The 19,654-nt window shown below is 45.9% G+C and overlaps 1 protein-coding gene across 4 annotated transcripts in view; it reads right to left on the reverse strand.

The window, feature by feature from the left end:
- Nucleotides 1-692: 692 nt before the first annotated feature.
- The window catches only part of LOC120055920 (nuclear receptor coactivator 2-like), a 56,478-nt gene continuing 37,516 nt past the window's right edge, over nt 693-19,654 (reverse strand). For 2 of the 4 annotated variants that reach the window (XM_039003966.1, XM_039003967.1), the window contains exons 5-21: nt 16,239-16,416; nt 15,698-15,895; nt 14,767-14,868; nt 14,366-14,506; nt 14,059-14,206; nt 11,814-13,119; nt 10,017-10,233; nt 9,496-9,699; nt 9,131-9,313; nt 8,854-8,968; nt 6,416-6,584; nt 5,061-5,330; nt 4,402-4,479; nt 3,421-3,922; nt 2,406-2,589; nt 1,835-2,042; nt 693-944 (exon numbers count right to left, since the gene is read on the reverse strand). In XM_039003966.1, the coding sequence (XP_038859894.1) occupies nt 933-944; nt 1,835-2,042; nt 2,406-2,589; nt 3,421-3,922; nt 4,402-4,479; nt 5,061-5,330; nt 6,416-6,584; nt 8,854-8,968; nt 9,131-9,313; nt 9,496-9,699; nt 10,017-10,233; nt 11,814-13,119; nt 14,059-14,206; nt 14,366-14,506; nt 14,767-14,868; nt 15,698-15,895; nt 16,239-16,416 (4,215 nt within the window). In that variant the 3' untranslated portion in view covers nt 693-932. The remainder of the gene's footprint in view (nt 945-1,834; nt 2,043-2,405; nt 2,590-3,420; nt 3,923-4,401; nt 4,480-5,060; nt 5,331-6,415; nt 6,585-8,853; nt 8,969-9,130; nt 9,314-9,495; nt 9,700-10,016; nt 10,234-11,813; nt 13,120-14,058; nt 14,207-14,365; nt 14,507-14,766; nt 14,869-15,697; nt 15,896-16,238; nt 16,417-19,654) is intronic. The other 2 variants (XM_039003969.1, XM_039003968.1) reach the window with 2 other exon arrangements.

Here is a 19,654-nt window from a genome sequence, read left to right on the forward strand (position 1 = left end):
TATTCTGTGAGTATGGGTCCGTTGTATGCATGTATGTATACGTGTGTTTGTCTGTATCCATTTTCTTTGTGTGTATGCAAGTGTCAGTGTGAGCTGGACGATATGGACAAAAATCCATATTGCGACAAATTGCCTGACGATGCGATAATGATAAATAGAACGATAAATTTACCACAGTTAATTTATTATCCTTTAAACTACTACTAGTTTGATGGTTGTAGCCTACAATTGTCCCATTAACATTAACCCATATTAGCAAACCTACAGCACCAGGCAAAAGGTTTGGACATACCTACTCATTCAAGGGTTATTCTTTATTTTTACTATTTTCTACATTGTAGAATAATAGTGAAAACATCAAAACTATGAAATAACACATATGGAATCATGTAGTAACCAAAAAAAAGTGTTAAACAAATCTAAATATTTTATTTATTTGAGATTCTTCAAAGTAGCCACCCTTTGCCTAGTTTTGATGTCTTCACTATTATTTTACAATGTAGAAAATAGTAAAAATAAACAAAAACCCTGGAATGAGTAGGTGTGTCCAAACTTTTAACAGGTACTGTATTTCATACTTCACATTTCTCTAGTATAGGCTACTTATCGTAATGAACGATATCAGCAAAATGCCTGCGATAAGTGGTCGGTATGGTTGGTGTTGATAATTTCAGTTTATCGACCTCGCTACATGTGTGTTTTTGTGTGTGTGTGTGTGTGTGTGTGTGTGTGTGTGTGTGTGTATGGGGAGGACCTAAGTCACACTAAGGTGAATGCAGTTGGTTGGTTCAGGAAGTTGTGTTCTTCAGTAGGTGAGTCTTTGTCCAATCAAAGACCCGGGTAGAACTGCAGGAGCTCCTTGATTGGTTGGATGCCAGTGTTTTCATTGAGTGTTGGCCGTTTATACTGTGTTGTCCCACAATCGACCGGGGTTAGCAATAGTTCTGAAAAAGAACATGGTTATATCATTTTAAAAAGGCAGAATTCAGTGAAATAAGACTGACAAAATTCTAAAAGAGACACAGGGGATTTGAAGGACGTATGCCCTCGATGACCCATCGGTGCGGTCTGTTTTGATGTGTAAACGTTTTTAAATCCTTAATGTTGGGCAGACAACATACGATGAAACGTTACTCGCTCGAGTTGCTTCACATGTCAATCCCAACTGTTCTAGAATGAGGCTATCGCCTCGTCTCAAGCCATTATCATTCACCTGTGTAAGTTGGAACACATGGAGACTTTTGTTTAATGTTCACTACACCACCACACTAAGGCTGCCTCCCAAACGGCAACCTATTCCCTCAATAGTGCTCTACTTTATACCAGGGTCCATAATGCTCTGGTTAAAAGTAGTGTGAAAAGTGGGACGTTATAGTACCATTTGGGAAAGCAGTATACTACTATACATCAGAGTCCACTGCATACATAGCAAGCAAACCAGTACTAGCTGGCAAGCGACTGAGGGCAGATCCTCTGGTAAAGAGCTTTTTTCTAAAGTACTTCTAAATCGCTAGAGAGAAACTACAGTACACACAGGGGTAGATGGAACTGGCACTGGACACACACATTACACAGCCCCACACACACACATTACACAGTCCCACACACACTCATTACACAGTCTCCCACACACACACACACACACTCATTACACAGTCCCACACACACACACACACACACTCATTACACAGTCCCACACACACACACTCATTACACAGTCCCACAGTCCCACACACACACATTACACAGTCCCACATACACACACACTCATTACACAGTCCCACACACAGTCTCCCACACACAGTCATTACACACCCCCTTTCTCTCCCCTCACCTGCTCAGGGCCCATGGAGGAAAGGCTTTCTGTAGACACAGAGGTCATGGTCATCTGGCCTGCTGACAGTTGGTTCATGTTGCTCATGCTGCCGTTGGCGTTGGAGGCCATGGGGACACCGCTCATGTTCGGGTTGGCGTTGCTGCCGTTGTACATTCCACTGTTAGGCTGTTGGGGCACGTACTGCTGAGACTGTTGCGTGAACATGCTGTAACGGAACATGGAAACAAAAAAGTACATATTCAGTCACTGATTTTACCACAGGTTGATGAAAATATTTGTATAATGACAGCATACTGGATACATTCCACAGACAGTATACATTAATGCAAAGTCAAAACATAAGTATATGATCATAAGAACCATGACAACTAAATAGACGCTAAATGCATAGGTTAGTAGTAGGTTTGCAAAATGACCAGGTTTTCCAGAAATCCTGGATGAAGAATTACAGATTTCCTGCATATTCCCTCCTTATTCAGGGAATCCCCCAACCAGAATTTCTGGAAACCCTTTCCGAAGATCCTTATCAGTTATCAGAAATCTAGTCAGAGCTGCCAGTCAGTCTCACCTGTTTCCTGACATGTTGCCCTGAGGCCAGCCGTTCATCTCAGAGGATGGCTGGTAGGTGGAGTTGGCCTGGGTCTGCTGTTGCATCATGGGGCTCTGGGCATGGCTCATGCGTGGGGACATGACAGGGCTCTGGGGGGTGGCGCCGCCGATGAAGCCTGCGTCCTGCTGCTGCTGGTTGATACCTGACAGGACCAACAAGGAGATATTTTATCAATACTGAGGGGTGGAGTACAGCAGAAAACACCCAAATACACTAATTTAAATTGTCAAGACAAGATAGCTTGAGGTGCAGTCTGTTTGTGCCATCATTCCAAGTCTTTGTCACTCATTGTCATGCCATGTTTGACTTGACAATGACAGCAATGAAGTTGGTAAGAGAGCACAAACATACCTGGGACCAGGCTAAAGATAAGCTATGTGTTGTAGTTGCCTGCTGCAGGTATGTTCATGTAGGAAGAAACAGAAATACAGGAAGAGCCAGTAAAGTAAAATATATGCAGTTGGGTCAAAAAAGTTGCACAAGCAGAAAATCAATAGTCACATGAATGGGTAAGAGGGGGATGGAACTTGGTCAAAATACTACAGGTCAGCCACAACCATTAGCCTATGTGAACAACACCAACACAAAGCAATCTAAAATGTGATAATGCTATTCGTAATTCTTATCCATGTATCATATGAAATGGATTGTTTTGACTAGCATGACAAGAGAATGATTAGTTAATACTATGGATTGTGAGTCCTTGGATTTCTTCAGGTAGATAGAATTTGGAGATTACATGAGGCATACTACTTCATTGATGTTCAGCTAAACCATGACAAAATGGAGAACGTATGAGAAACAAAACACCTCCACACAGTCACGCAGCCACCAAATAAAACCAGTGTATGAATAGAATGATTATCAGTTAAAATACAACCTAAGCTGTGATAGGAAGCCAGTAGCACAATGCTCCATGGTGTCTGAGACAGAAGTACACACAGCGAGGTGACCGGGCAGTATTAGAGTATACCTGAGCTGGGAAACTGGAAGGCACTGTGCTGCTGCATTTGTGGACTCACTGCGGCTCCAAACTGTCCGCCTACGTTTCCCATCATCCCTTGCTGATTAGCCAGACTCATCTGGGAGGAGCCATGCGGGATCGGGGAGGAGTGGAGAGGGGAGAGGAGCTGCTGAGCCCCCGGGAGACCAGGGGACAGCGGGGAGAAGGGGCTGGTGGAGGGCGGTGGGGATGTGAGCCCAGTACCGTAGCTGGCCGGGTAGGGGAACTGCTGGGGGTTTGCCTGGGGGATCCGAGGGTTGGTGCCCATGGAGGCAGGCATGGAGCCGGGGGGCATGCCGGGGGACTGCGAGGGCCCAACTGCCCCAGCCACTGCAGCCATATTGGGGGGGATGTTGAGGCCCTGGGCCCGCATCAGCATGGCTCTCTGGTGGACGTGCTGCTGGCGCTGCCGCAGGTGGTTACTCAGGTACTCCCTCTGTCTCTGGGCCAACATCTGAGCATTAAGGGTTCCCTGGAAGGACAGACAGTCAAATACACATTTTGATTTTAGACATTTAGGGTGCGTCCCAAATGGCACCCTTTTCCCTATATAGTGCACTATGGGCCCTGGTCAAAATAAGTAGACTATATAGAGGGCCGATTTTTGTCACAGCGCATGGTCAGGGGGCCGTAACATAATTATAATAATTTGTACACTGTAAATTGACTACAACTAAGCCCAAAAATAGATTGTTTTGGAAAGACACGATCACATCTTTTTTTATTCGTGGGAATACTTGGGAACAGATTTCCTAAATTAAAACAAATTTGTAGCTGAATTCGTAGAGGGCCAAAACTGCCTGTTGCCGACCCCGATATAGGGAATAAGGTACTGTCAAAAGTAGTACACTATATAGGGAATAGGCTCTCATTTGAGATGCAAGCTTTGAGTCACACACACACATGGAGCTGTTGTGTTACAATAATGATCTGCTACAGTATTTGACTAACCTGGTTGGGTACACTGGGTCTGAGAGGTAAGTTTATGTTGGACACGCCCATCTGATTCATCATTGGCTGACGATTCTGCTGAGGAAATAAGAAAATGACTTGAAACATTTTAACAACTTAATTATGTTCCTTACATAGACCTTCACATTCTGTAAGGCCCATTACTCGATTAAGACCAAAGACATTAAGATAATGCACAACATTGAGTCATCGTTATGATTTGTTTAATACATTTCTCAAACTCTCCAGCAGGTGGCAGTAGCTGCCTCAGAGAGGAGACTATAAGCTCTTATTTTCAGATGTCCAGTTCAGTTTGCAATGTTCTTAAATGTCAAGTTCCTTTATGATTTTGACGAGGGAGGGGCATGGTTGTGCAATTATCGTATTTATTCCAAACTCAACACTATTTCAAGCTTTAGCCTATAGATAGTCCTTTTTAGATCAGGACGTTCATATATGCCCTATGATTTACAATGAGGGCTCTAGGTGTGGTTTGTCTGATTTTGAAAAAGGGGAAAGTTAGTATATCGGGCCACAGTATATATTATTTAGAACATCATTTCAAGCTTTTAAAATGTTTCTTTGCAGTTGAAGACATGAATTAGAACAGGGCCAATATAAATTACAGTGAGGGCTCCAGGGGTGGTGTGTCGCCCTACCAGCTGTGCCTGTAGTCGGTGCTGCAGCTGCAGCCTCAGGTTGTTGGGTTGGGCGGGCACCGGGCCTCCTGGTCGGGCAGGGAGTCGCAGCATGGGGTAGCCCATCCGCTGGCCCATCAGACCGGGCATACCGTGGAAAGCAGGGTCTTGATGGCCCATGTAGTTGCCCTGTGCCATGCTGCCAGCCTGGGGGTAGTGCTGGCTGTACATGGGTGGCTTCATCATGGGCGACTCCTGACTAGGATACTGCTCCTGCTCCACTTGCTGGCCCTACAAAGATAGATCAAACAAGGTAAGAAATTGAGTCACATAGCAGGGCATTTGTAAATGATACAATAGGTCAGTGTTGTTTGTTTTGGCTCGTCTTCTTTCCGTTAATAAGTAATGGCTTGCTAACAAAACTAGCCAGCTAAATTCATTTAAGATTTTGTAGTTTACACCAACTTGCATAATATCGCAATCCATTTCTAAAATGACAACGGAATCCACAGCAACATACACATTCCCTATAGACCTTAGGGGAAACAAATAACTATTTGTCGATGCGCCCTTGAGCAAGGTACCTAACCCTAATTGCTCCAAAGTCGCCATTGATAATGGCAGACCCTGGCTGTGACCCCACTCTCTGAGGGTGTCGCTGGGAGAGTTGGGATATGCAAAAAACACATTTAAAATTCACACATGCGTATTAATACACACCTGTGCATGTGTGAAATAGAAAAAATATAAGCACCCACCAAATTATTATTAGTAACTACTGTACAGAAGTCACCTAATTACAGTACTGAACTACAGTAAGCCCTCTAAAGTGAAAATGTAGCTGAGCCCAGCTGCCTGCCTGCTATAGGCTTGTTGGCCAGGGTCATAGAGTTGGATAGAGGGCACACTTGTCCATCCTAAAACATGCTTTGGGCCAGCGCCATTAAAGGGGAAATGTGCAATTAAAACAATAACAAAGCATCTCACTGCCCCCGTTTCTGTAAAAAGCCCGTTTCTGTAAAAAACTTGTAAGGAATGACCATCCATGATATCAAATCATTGTTTTAACCATGTTTTGAGGGTATACAGTGTTTGTTTACATTAACCTTCTTTACAAACATTGGTTTAAAACAAGCTTATATTTCAGGTTTTAATGAGGAATGAAAGTAGAACTAAACTCATTAGGCATTTATAAATCACATTATTCAAGAATCAATGGGTACATATAATTCACTTAAAAAATGTATGTAGCAACTGCAGATTGCCCCATTAATAATGGATTTCACCATTTTGAAGTGGCAATTGAAAAGATAGGAGATGAGCTCTCTAGTACCTCTTTGTGGCCTGGGCAGATTACAGTGGCTAATAGAGATTACCTGACTGACCAGAGTGGGGATTCCCAGGGCGCGGTCAATCTCCTCCAGGCCGTCAAAGTCTTTCAGCACTGAGTAGAGCTGGCTGAGCAGGGCGTCCCCATCCAAGGGCCCCTCCCCAGGCCGCGAGGGGGGACACAGCGCCTCCTCCTGGGGGTTACCATACACCTGTCTGTGAGGAACACATTTCATTACATTAAGTTCATTCAGCAGATGCTCTGATCCAGACTAAGTTCAGTAGGAAAAAACAAGGACATTTCACAGTTATCGCAAGTAGACCCTTTTTCCGAAGTGTGGGTGTTAAGTGCAAGAACACGACATGCCACAACACAAGGTTGGAGGTTAGAGATCAAGGTCAGACAGATAAGGGCCGTGTGGCCAGAGGACGTCACTGCGGTGAGAATCATCTGCTTCTCAGACGACAGACACCATCATGTGCATACCATACAACTTTCAAACTCAACAGCCACTGACTGTGCAGTCAGTACACAAGCATACAGTAACATGTTCCGACTTGTCTGGGATGTTCTCATTATCTGATGAGTGAACAACCAGAGTAGGTTCAGAATGTGACAGTTCATTGCATCCGAAATGGCATCTTATTACCTATACAGTGCACAATTTTCAAAAGAGTGTCAGACAGTAAAAAAAAAAAAAAAGTGTGAGGTGTGTTGCACTGTCACTGAGAGAAGAGGTCTGCACTAGGACTGAACGGCGGGAACCCGGTTGCAGAGATTTACCGCCCTTTTACCAGGATAAATAACTGAGAAACCGGTAAATTATAATAAATTATTTATATGAACCGCATGACGTAAAATGGAATGTAACTGTTAAATTATATGTGATATCTAAATCTAGCTTCTCTATGGCCTTCTCCTTGCGTGATGAATCGTCAACGGGGACAGACGGCCCAGCTCAGTATGGACCGCAGTTCACAATGCATGTAGACCTATCATCTCATCAGGGTAACTTTTTGTCTTGCGACAGGTAGGCCTACATTTGCTGCAGCATAGCCTCTGATATAGTAATATAAAGACCAAATGTGCGTCTATACACATCTCCACCTGGCTTTCGGGGTTACCTTATTTTTTTTATTGTAAAGACAGTTTATATATATTTTATTGCAGCTGCAGAGTTTTAAAACAGCCTATCACTCAAATAGCATTGCTTTAAAATCAGTGCACGCGCGAGCACCGTCTTTCTCTCTCTCTCTCCATCAATGCCAGTCGAATTGCATCCAAAATAGATCATCCTGTTCAAGATCGATAGGCCTATATATGGATGTTCTGGCCTATATCCTTCAGGTAATGAATTCAATGTAGTATTAGCCTCATATTTAGCTAATGAATGATGGGTTATGCATAATAAGCTTCTCCGTCTCTTGCGCAAATATGGATGCATCTGTGCTCTGCTGGCCTCTTTCCTTAAAATAACGCTCCTTAGCTGGAGTCCCATGCAGGAAAAGCTAGACTAGAATAGCTTGCTGGACATTTTTACCAATAGACTATTCGAAGAGGGACGGAAGCCCTTGTTTGCTGAATGTTAAATACAGCAGCCAATAGAACTGTTGTTTGAAACTAGTTTGATAGAAGCGTGAGCGGTAGGATATAGCAGTTATTTATTCAGACCCATAACCATTCAATCTTCGTGAAGAGAAGTGAAAGCCTTTTGCATCAGGAGAATGAGAAAGACGAGGACAACTAAACATTTCATGTAACTGTTGAAAGCGAGGAAGGAATGAAGCAACAATAGGTAGGCTAATAACATTTGGGGAAATATTATGAAAGGTATATATGCGTCAGACAATTAATTAATTATACAAATAGGCCCCATTATATTTCAATATTAAAATCAAATTCGCGAGCCTATACTTGTAACTTTGTAAGCCGCGTGTGCTGCACCAGAATCACGAATGAACGATGTGCGTAATTCCAGTCCATATAATACTATACAGTATACAGTTCACACTCAACGAGATTAGCCTAATGGTTAGCCTAATGGCTAGTTTCATTGATTTACCCAAGAGAGCATACAGCTAGCTACGTCTATGGGTTGTTATGTTTTTCTGTCGTGCGTAATGTGCAGTAGTCTATATCATATATGTATTGAATAATGGCACAATCATTTGGGCTTGGGCTCATTAAATGTCTTTAATGTAGGGCTCAAACGTTTATTTAATGTACGGCTCATCAGGCTCAGGTAGCGTCGGGTTTGAATTTTAGATCAAATCCAGACATAGGCCTATTTATATGCTTCATAATGCTTTTGAATGACACTTCCGGTTTTGGCGGGAAATACCGGGTTAGCCGAGAGAAAAGTGATATATTCTCGGGATGGAACATATAATATTCAACCCTTGTTGAACAACCCATAGAACAACCCAACCCATATAATATTCAACCCTTATTCAACCCTTGTCTGCACTGTGTGTAGCTAGTTACCTGTTATGGTTGTCATAAAGTCCACGGTCTACAGACATCATGCGGTCAGGCCACGGGGCAGTCTGATTGGGCGGTGCCTGCTGCCCTGGGTAGGGAGGACCAGCCATCTCCATCTCTGATTGTTCAACAGACATTTTGAAAAGATTCAGAATAAGTTCAATTATAGCCTTCATAGGGCTCTAGATGGATACAGAGGTAAGGTGTGTGTGTGTGTTAGGCGAAACGGGGGCAAGGTGTGTGTGTGTGGAGAAACAGGGGTGGCAGCAGCAGCACTCACCATTTCCCGTCATCTGCATGGAGACCATCTGTCTGGGTCCAGGCTGCTGGTTGCTGGGCCTCATGGGGACTCCAGCAGAGACGTTGGGCACCATGCGACCATCAGGCCCCATTCTCTGCTGCAGAGCCTGGCCCATTGGCCCCTGAGGACCCCAACCCTGCTGCATGCCAGCCCGGGGCATGCCTAGGACAGGGAGACAGGAGAGGACAGACTGTAAGCTGAGCAAGGATCACTTCTAAACACTGTAAATGGACACTAATCAAAAGTAGTGCACTATATAGGAGGTTAGGGAGCCATTTGAGACGGAGCCATTTGAGACTGATCCAATAATAACATGAAGTGGTATAGAAGACAAGACAACTCGCCTGCGTTGCCCATGTTAGCCTGGCTCTGCAGCATCCCGTGGTTTCCCATCATGGCTTGCTGCTGCATGACAGAGTAGGGGCTGCTGTTCCTGGGAAGAGGGAAGGGCCGGGGAGAACCATTGGCAGACATGTTGGACTGATCCAGGGACATACTGCGGACAGGGGGCACTCGTCCTGGCTGGCCCATCCTGGGACCATTGAAGTCTGGGAGCACAAGAGAGAAAAAGTTACACAATCATCTCACTAAACTATAAACCATTTTTTCCCATATCAAACGTAGTACAAAGTAGGTAGAAGTCGCTCCTAACTAACCGCTGACACAGGGTCATACATTCTTTATGATATATTTGGGGAGGATAAGCTGATCTCAGATCTGTGGTTAAGGGCTTTTGGGGTTACTTCCCAAACGGCACCCTATTCTCTATACAGTGAGTGCACTACTTGACCAGGACCCATAGGGAATAAGGTGCCATTTGGGACGTAACCTGGGACAGATAAGAGCAGAGGTGTGGTTAACTCACGTCCTGGGCCCATGCCTGGAAAGGCCTTCTGCTGGGTGTTGGTGCCCGTGGGACTGCTGTTGTTCTCGGTCATCTGCAGGATGTCGTTGATAATGGACTGCTTGTCTACGTTGGTGGGCAGAGACACGGGTCTGGACTGCTGCTGGTGCTGGCCTGAGAAGAGCTGCTGCTGCTGGCTACACTGCAGATCATCCAATATGTCTTCCAGCTCACTAGACTGCATGCATATCCATGCACACAGACAAAGACATACAAGTTATATGTACACATTAGAACAGCCTCCGGTAGCAGAGTAGGATAGTGGTATGTGGGAGACTGTGTCTGATCACTATGTACATAAATAATATATATAGATATTATGGAACATAAATGGTATATATTTTCTAGAACAGGAAAAAACTGTCTGAACACTCCACATTAAAAGATGTTTACATTTTTTCCAGATCCCTTTCTAATCAAGAAAGCCTGTGCATAGCTAGCCTAACCTACTTACTGTATGCATCACTGAGAATGAGCTCTATTTTTCAGTGAAGGGAGGGAGGCCTATAGATGGGAATGGAATCTTTCCTGCGCAGGCCCTTTCATACAGGCAGGCCGGTGAATAGAGGGGAGGATATAAATAGCAGACTGCACTAATGAGGTCATGTATGATGTAAGGCCGCTCCGCTCCACTCTGCAGAGGGAGTTGGCTGTTGGCTAACACAGACAGTGATGCCTCCCTGTAGGCCAGTGTTTCCCAACCCTGGTCCTCCAGTACCTCAAACAGTACACATTTTAGTTGTAGCCACGGACAAACACACCTCATTCAACTCATTGAGGGCTTGATGTTTAGTTGACAAGTTGAATCAGGGGTGCTTGTCCAGGGCTATAATGAAAATGTGTTGGAGGTACTGGAGGACCAGAGCTAGAAAACACTGCTATAGGGACCCCAGCTAACAGGTTGTTGCTATGCTAAAAGCTATTGTGTTGACAGATTGCATTTGTAAAAATGACCCTTAAATCTGATTGGTCTTATGCCCAATATTCTCCTCTGAACTGAATGTCTATAGTCCCTGTAGGGGAGACGTGTAGCCTGACGGCTTGCTTCCTCTTCCCACGGTGTGCCTGCTAGCTCCCGCTCCATCTATCTCGTAACCCCTGAACACACTGACGACAACCTGATCATCCTCTTCACACACACAGACACCCTACAGGAAGCACAGAGAACTGGCAGTATAAACACTGGCTGCTAAGTTGTCTGTAGTTACCTATGCCTTCCGGGTGATGTTTAGACCAGGACGAGCCAGAGGAGCAGGCCACCAATGCGTGCCAACCAGCCAGCCAGCACTAAACACTACTGGATTCTCCCTCCTCTACCCCTGGCAATATGTTGTATTTCAGAACCCCCACTGTCTGCCAGAGTCAATTCAAGACAGACGCCGAGCCAGCCTGTGTGCCTCACTCACTAGCCAGCTAGTTCTCAGGACTGGTCCTTGGATTTCACAAGGAGATCAACTTGGCTTTGGCAATGGCTAAGAGATCTCTCAACAACAAACAAATCCTCATAGCATATTAAATGTCTGGCAGGGCAACATATTCTCTAGTTAGACACTCACTAGGTACTATGTAATAAAGTACAAGAAATCCAGGACAAGCCCCAGGAGGCTGCATTGTATGGCTTACTTCACAAACTATCAGTGGTTGTGTCTTAAAATGGCACCCTTTTCCCTATATAGCACACTACCTTTGACCAGGGCCAATAGAGGGAATAGGGCGTAGCCAGTGTATCACGACCATACACATTGCTGCTGTACTGACCTGATCTGCCATGTTGTATCCCGGGTCATGCTTCTCCATCTTCACATTGGCCAGCTTCATCTCTGTCCCTGGCTCCATCTTGATGCCTTTCTCCTGCATGGTGTTGTCGTCTTTGTCCAGCAAGTAGCGCAGCAGTGCGTTGTCCTTCTTCTTGGGGCTGATGGGCTCTTGCTTGGTGGCCATCTCAGCCACACTGGAAGCCATGCTGTCTGGTCCTCCTTGGTCCAGACCCAGGTCCTTCCCCGTGGCCTCGGCCGTCAGCTTGGCCAGCTCCACCGGGGACGTGCTGTTCTGGAGGAGTCTGTGGAGGATCTTGTGTTTCTCCTTCAGCGAGGAGGAGTGGTTGTTGTGGCCCCCCGGCCCCGTCCCAGGGTCCTTATAGTTGGGGTCCCCTCCCCCGTGGGGCGAGCAGGGCTCCATGTGCTCTGACTTGTTGGTGAGCAGCTGCAGGAGCTTGGTGTGGCCCTTGCTGTTGAGGAGCCTGTTCTGGGCGTCAGTCAGCTCTCCTCCCGGCCCTCCTCCTCCAAAGGGCTTGGGGGTTCCGTCTTTCGACTCCCTTTGCTCCCCGTCCTCCCTCTCCTCCCCGTCTGGCTGGGACTGCTCTCCGTACACTCCAAACATCTCCATCTCTCTCTCAGACGTGCTGCTGCGGTTGGCCAGCTGCCTGGAGTTGTTCCTGCTGCTGGCTCCACCACTACCAGGGGGACTCTGCATCTGCAGCAGGTTGCTTGGCTTTCTGTCAGGTGACCCTGAGGACTGCGCCTGGGAAACCCTGTGGCATTCGCTGAGGGCCTGAAGTGCGTTGAGGGAGCTGTTACCAGTGTAGCCACCGTGGCTGTTCCCCACCCCTGTGCTGTTACACCCTCCTGGCGGAGAGTGAAGGCTGCCCGTCGGGGAGAATGGTCCTGGGGGAAGAACCCGGGGGCTACCTGCCACACTGGGGCTCTGGCGGTGGCGTGGAGATAGCATGGTACCACCACCACCCTGACCCCCCTGAGAGGTCACACTGGGGCTTCCCTGCGACGGGCTGTTCATCCCCATCTTGAGTGCATAGTTGCTGCCACCCTGAGGAGTGGGGGTGCGGTTCATAGTCCCATGGCATCCATAACGTCCACCCTGCAGGCCCCCCATGGCGGCCATGTTGGTATTGCTGCTGACCATTGTGTCCTGGCCCTGGACCCCTAGCCCAGAGGACGGCCCAACCACACTGGGAGGGGTCAGCGAGGACATGTGGTTCATTGGCTGCTTCCCCATCCCCTGTCCCTGTCCAGACATGTCCGGGTTCATCCCACAGATCGTGTGCTCCCTGGAAGAGGGCCAAACACACAGACACAGCTTTAAGGCATAAAAAAATATAGTCTGTCTCAAATGGCACCGTATTCCCTTTATAGTGCACTACTTTTGACCAGAGCCCTGTTCAAAAGTAGTGCCCTATAAAGGGAATAGGGTGCCATTTGGGACGCAATAATACTAAAGGAAGCTGATATACGTCATTCCGGCTGAACTAGAGTAGAATAAAAAAATGACATTCATAAATGGAATGACAACCGTTGTCAACTTTTCCCATTCAGACAGTACTTCTTCTATGATGGATACTGATGATAAAACATCATGTTGGAGATGACTAAAGTTCAGTCCTATGAGACACTGTGTACTCAACAGAGCAAACTCAAACACCAGTCTGGTCTATAAACAACAGCTCTAATGCGGCACGCACCGAAAAAGCTTTAGCAGCTCCAGGCACAGTTAAAAACACAAAAGACTCACTGTGCACGTCACTGAAGCTACATTATGAGTTAGCGAATACACCAAGAAAAAGCTACGTTTGCAGTTGATCCACTCATTCTCAACAACAGTCCTGTTGTTTCCCGTTCTTGTTGAGCTCTGCCCCAGGGGCCGCACGTTAAAACGGGTGAAACACTGGGGTTTGCTTCCGAAATGGCACCCTATTCCCTTTATCGTGCACTACTTTGTAGTGCATTCCATTTGGCTCTCGTCAAAAGTAGCCCCTATACAAGAATAGGGAGCCATTTGGGGCACAGCCCCTGACTGTTTAAGAGGTGGGGCACATCGTATTATCTATGGCAAGAGATGAACTGAGCCTCCATGATGTGGCTGCACCTATAGAATTAGTCAGTAGAACGGGCCAGGATCCATGTCTACGACTGCTGTGGTCCAAACAGTGGCTCTGAATGGGGGTTGAACTAGAGAGATGAGGGGGTCAGAGGGGGAGGGGGGGGTGTACCTCTGGAGGATGTGGAGGGACATGTAGAGCTGTGGTTCATTGGTGGCTGGGGAGCGCACTAGCTTGCTCTTGGTCTGGGCTGACACAATGGTACCGTCGGAGAGGGAGAAGCGATACAGAGGGCTGAACGCATGGCCCTGTCTCAGGACTGGAGAGAGAAAGAGAGAATATGAAACATGAAAGAGATTTACTGACACATGCTTTCAATTTGAGGACTCCTCCAGATCCAGTGAAACATTGCAACTCAGAATATCATTTATAAAACAAATAATACTCTGGTATATTCTAGGATTTCTATGCATTGTACCTTCTTGCTGATGCTTTTTCGCAAAGGACATCTCCCCGTCGTTCTGCAGGTGGAATCTCTGGATGCACCTCCTTACCAGGTCCTCCCAGCCTGGCTTCATGGAGGCTCTCAACAGACTGGTGTCCAGCGATGTGATCTTACCTACGATTACAATACTAACAGTTAGTTTGCCTAGCTTCAGTCGATCAAACAACTTTATAAAGTACTTTTTACATCAGCACTTGTCACAAAGTGCTTTCCAGTTACCCGGCCTAAAGCCAAAACAGCAAGCAATGTACATTTCAAACATACAACATTGAACGTGAATGATGAAGCTCTTTTTGAGAACCAACCCACATCAGGGGTGATGAGAGTAATACATATGAATACTGTAGTAGTCCTGTACTGTAGCTGTACCATACCTTGGAGATCCTGCCTGGTGGTAAAGCTCTCATATGTCGGGAGCATGGGCCTCTCTTTGACTGGAACCCTTCGTGCCACACAGATCAGACAAGACTGGAAATCTAGACGAGGAGGAGAAAGAAAAACTACGAAATATTAAACGCTTTACATTGGAGCTCAAGTTCGACATGGCCTCGTCTTGGTTGGAGGTGGTGGGTGAAACAACATGTCGATGTTCAGTTCACACCCTGCCTCAAATTTCCTAGCTACCGTCCTCAGTCCCCATCAACAGGTTTTCATTAGTGACGCGTCTCCATTGAATTTGCAGCTCTGGTGTGGTTTCAATGTCAAGAGAAAAATGTGACTGAATATCTGGGAAGTGGCAGCATACTAAAATTAGACATTAGAAATATATTTCCCTGGGAGCTCTGGGGGAAAGGAGAAAGTGGCAGCAACTAATTAGACGTCCCAGGGTCCTCTCTGAGGATGTGTCTGACGGATGACAGGAATCTTAAAAGGAGGACAGGACACTGGAGAGATGGAGATGAACCGAGGAGAGGAGAAGACACCCGACCACACAAGGTCATATTTACTAGTAACGAACGTAAACAAACAGCCCGAATAGGGAAGGGGCTACATGAATAGCCAATAAGGAACGCTTGTTTTTGGTTGCAAAACGTTTTGCACTAATGAATGTGACCCAGGTTTGTGATTTCTGTCCAAGCCTAAGCCCAGATGCTCTTTGGAAATACCTCCAATATTAGAAAAACTCTTTATTTTAGGAATGTAAGGTTAAGAGTGAAGTTCTATTGAAGTGCACAGGGAACATCTGACAAACATTAATGTTCCATGTTGGAAGATTTTGTAAAATTAACTGAGAGAAGACCTCATTCCAAGAGTTCAGCATTAACCTCTTATTGGAAGACAGGGGTTAAACAAACATTCATGTACCTTCTCCCTCCTCTTTGATGGACTTTGGCTCGGACACGGCGAAACACTGCATGGTCTCGTATTTCTGCTGCACCTCCTGGTCCTTGGGCTCCTGCACGCCCCCCTCCTCGGGCCCGTGGGGGTTGACCAACATGCGGCAGTTAAATGTGTGGCTATTCCTGTTGGGGTTCTCACTGGACCGCGGTGCCCTGCTGTTCACTGGGGGGGGGGGGGCACACACAAGGGGTCAAAGGTCAAAACAATCAACTTACTGTCCCCATTGTCACTCAAAGCCCTTTTCTATCCAGTCCTTGTTGAGTCCGGCCCAGTTCAGATTGACTCATTCACTGCTGACTGAAAATCATTAACGGCCGCGTGAAAATCTCCTTAAAAGGGATAATTCACCCAAACTTTAATACTTGGGTGAGCAATCCCTTTTACACTTTTTAAAAACTACTGCTACCAATGTTCCCTTCCATTGACAACCTTCCTCTCTCTGTGGATGGTTGTGAAAGCACATTAAACATGGATAGAGAGATAGAGGAGCTGTAGCGTAACTCACCCAGGGACTTGGGCAGCAGGTTCTTGATGAACTCCGCGTGGTCTCCTACGTGCAGGACGCTGTAGACGCTGGTGTTCATCAGCTCCTCCTGGTTATACAGCAGGTATTGGGTCACGTTCTCGGACACAAACACAATGTTCCCCTCCATGTTCACCACAAAGAAGAACCCGTCCAGGGCCTGGCGAGGAAGACAACAGGAGTAGAGGCAGAGGGTTATTAGAAGGAAAATAAATACTTTGTTGATCCACACAAGACAGAATTATTATTATTTTTTGCTTTTACCCAACCCCTGCAATATACACACCTACATAACATTAGGTTGGAGAGGGAGTAAAGGAAGAGGGTTATAACCGAGTTACTGACCAAAACTTCAGACGGAGTACACAAGACGGGAGAAAAATCTGTGACTGTCGGTATATTCAAGGTTGTTATCCATTTATCCCAAATGGTACTTTATTCCCTATATAGTGCACTTCTATTGAGTCCTATGGGAGACCGGTAGGCCCTGGACAGTAGTGCACTAAATAGGGAATAGGGTGCCATTTGGGATGCAGCCATGGTCTTGATCCAGGGCCTGGGTTCCAATTGGCCAAGAGGCGAGTCAAGTGTTATTACTGAGTCATTCATCAAAAGGTTCTTACAGAGTCATTACAGTGAGGACAGAAAATGACAAAATGGTGAGCCATCATGGAAGCAAACAAACCATTTACAACAACAACCAACCTCTTATTTCTACTATACAGCCATTACGAAGAAAAGAGCATAAGAAGTTAAGTGGCACACAAAATTATAGTCAATTATGGCAGCACGCGCTAACACACCAAGTCAGTTTCAGAGCTCCGAGATCTAAACTTTAGCAGAAAATAGTTGTACATAAAATGAGGGAAAACATTGGGCTGGCTAAGAACATGTGACAAGAGGGTCTTTGTTCCAAATGGAACCCTATTCCCTTTACAGTGCACTACTTTAGAATCGTTCCCATCAGAACTCTGCTCAAAAGTAGTGCATGATATGGAATAGGGTGCCATTTGGGATGTAACCTGGGTCGTATCATTAAAACATGACAGTGCTCTGTAGCAATAAGAGACGGTTGGAATATAACCATGCATTACTGCACAGTGAACCGACTCAACCGAGAGCATTGCGCCGCAACATGAAATTACCTTTCGCAATTCTTCGTCTAGATACCCAGATTCCCTCATCATCCCCAGTGAGCTAAATAGCTTGGAGAAAAGGAAGTCTCATCACGACATGTTATGAGCCCCAGCCAGAGTGTGTGGATCTACACAAGAGACAGCCAGGCCATTAACCTCATCCCGAGCTCAAAACTGTACACACAAGGCTGTAATATTGCCTTCCTGCCTGGCAACTATTCACTGTCATATTAGTGTGGTTGTGTATACTGTACTACTCTATTAAACTATAATGAAAACTAGTGGAAACCAGGGTAACAAACTATGCATGAAACTGAACACGATTAAAAAAGAGGAATACTCTTCCACTATCAACTTGCTTCAGCCATGGCGCTACTGCAGATATTCTGTGTGTCATAAATAGACAGAGAAACTCTGTTAAAAGCTACGATTTCGGGTAAATCGCCTGTTCTCTTGGCAGCTCCAAAGAGGCTTCTCTGAGTTTGCTTCATGGCCCGTGGTTGGTTACCGTCAGGACTGATGAGTAACCCTCCCCTGGCTAGTGAAAGTGTGTATCCTCCTAAATGGCACCCTATTCCCTATTTAGTGCACTACTTTGACCAGAGCCCTACGGCCCCTGGTCAAATGTAATATCCTATAAAAGGGAATAAGATGCCATTTGGGACACAAGCATTGCCTTTCTGTTGGCTCAGCACTGTACTCTCCTCCACCACGCCAGCTGACCGGCTGTGAATTGTCCCTGCTCCCAGCCTGCACCACTTCAAACAGTGCGGACAACCGGCCGCAGTGGTTATATTTAGAGTCTCCTGTGTCCGAATGCAGTGACATAGGGACCAGAGGGAGTATAAATACCCACTGACGACGACAGATTACACAGATCTGGAGAATAACACTGGCAGCCACTCACTGATGCCCACTTTCTCACCACATAGATAGAGGGACCCCTCTGTCTGACGTCAAACAAGAACCAGGCTAGTGCATTGGTGAACAACTCGACCTTAAGAAACCCCAGTTTGGGAGCATTATAACAGTGTGCGGATTCACTTTTTGTTCTATTGTGCATTAATAAACATGCAGGGTAGTTGGCTACAACCATACGCAGGGGGAGTTATACAGTGCATTCGGTAAGTATTCAGACCCCTTCACTTTTTCAACATTTTGTTACATTACAGCCTTAATCTAACATGGATTAAATAAAACATTTTCCTCATCCATCTACAAAGAAAACCACATAATGACAAGGCGAAAAGTAAATTTTTTAGCAAATGTATATAAGAACAGAAATACCTTATTTACATAAGTATTCAGATCCTTTGCTATGAGACTCGAAATTGAGCTCAGATGCATCCTGTTTCCATTGATCATCCTTGACATGTTTCTACAACTTGATTGGAGTCCACCTGTGGTAAATTCAATTGATTGGACAAGATTTGGAAAGGCACACACCTGTCTATATAAGGTCCAACAGTTGACCGTGCATGTCAGAGCAAAAAGTACCTAAGAACACAGTGGCCTCCATCATTCTAAAATGGAAAAGGATTTGAGCCACCAAGACTCTTCATAGAGCTGGCCACCCAGCCAAACTGAGCAATCGGGGGAGAAGGGCCTTGGTCAGAGAGGTAACCAAGAACCCGATGGTCACTCTGGCAGAGCTCCAGAGTTCCTCTGTGGAGATGGGAGAACCTTCCAGAAGGACAACCATCTATGCAGCACTCCACCAAACAGGCCTTTATGGTAGAATGGCCAGACGGAAGCCACACCTCAGTAAAGGGCACATGACAGCCAGCTTGGAGTTTGCTAAAAAAGCACCTATAGACTCTCAGACCATGAGAAACAATATTATCTGGTCTGATGAAACCAAGATTAAACTTTGCCAGAATGCCAAGCATCACATCTGGAGGAAACCTGGCACCATCCCTACGGTGAGGCATGGTGGTGTCAGCATCATGCTGTGGGGATGTTTTTTAGTGACAGGGACTGGGAGACTAGCCAGGATCGAGGGAAAGATGAACAAAGCAAAGTACAGAGAGATCCTTGATGAAGTCCTGAGCCCTCTGGAGCAGGTTCTCAGACTGGGGCAAAGGTTCACTTTCCAACAGGACAACGACCCTAAGCACAGCCAGGACAAGTCTCAATGTCCTTGAGTGGCCCAGCCAGAGCCCGGACTTTGCTTTGTCATTATGGGGTAGTGTGTTTAGATTAATGAGGGAACACAATTTAATGTAATACATTTTTCAATAAGGCTGTAACGTAACAAAATGT

Source organism: Salvelinus namaycush, chromosome 11 (assembly GCF_016432855.1).
Source record: "Salvelinus namaycush isolate Seneca chromosome 11, SaNama_1.0, whole genome shotgun sequence".
Taxonomy (NCBI): Eukaryota; Metazoa; Chordata; class Actinopteri; order Salmoniformes; family Salmonidae; genus Salvelinus; species Salvelinus namaycush.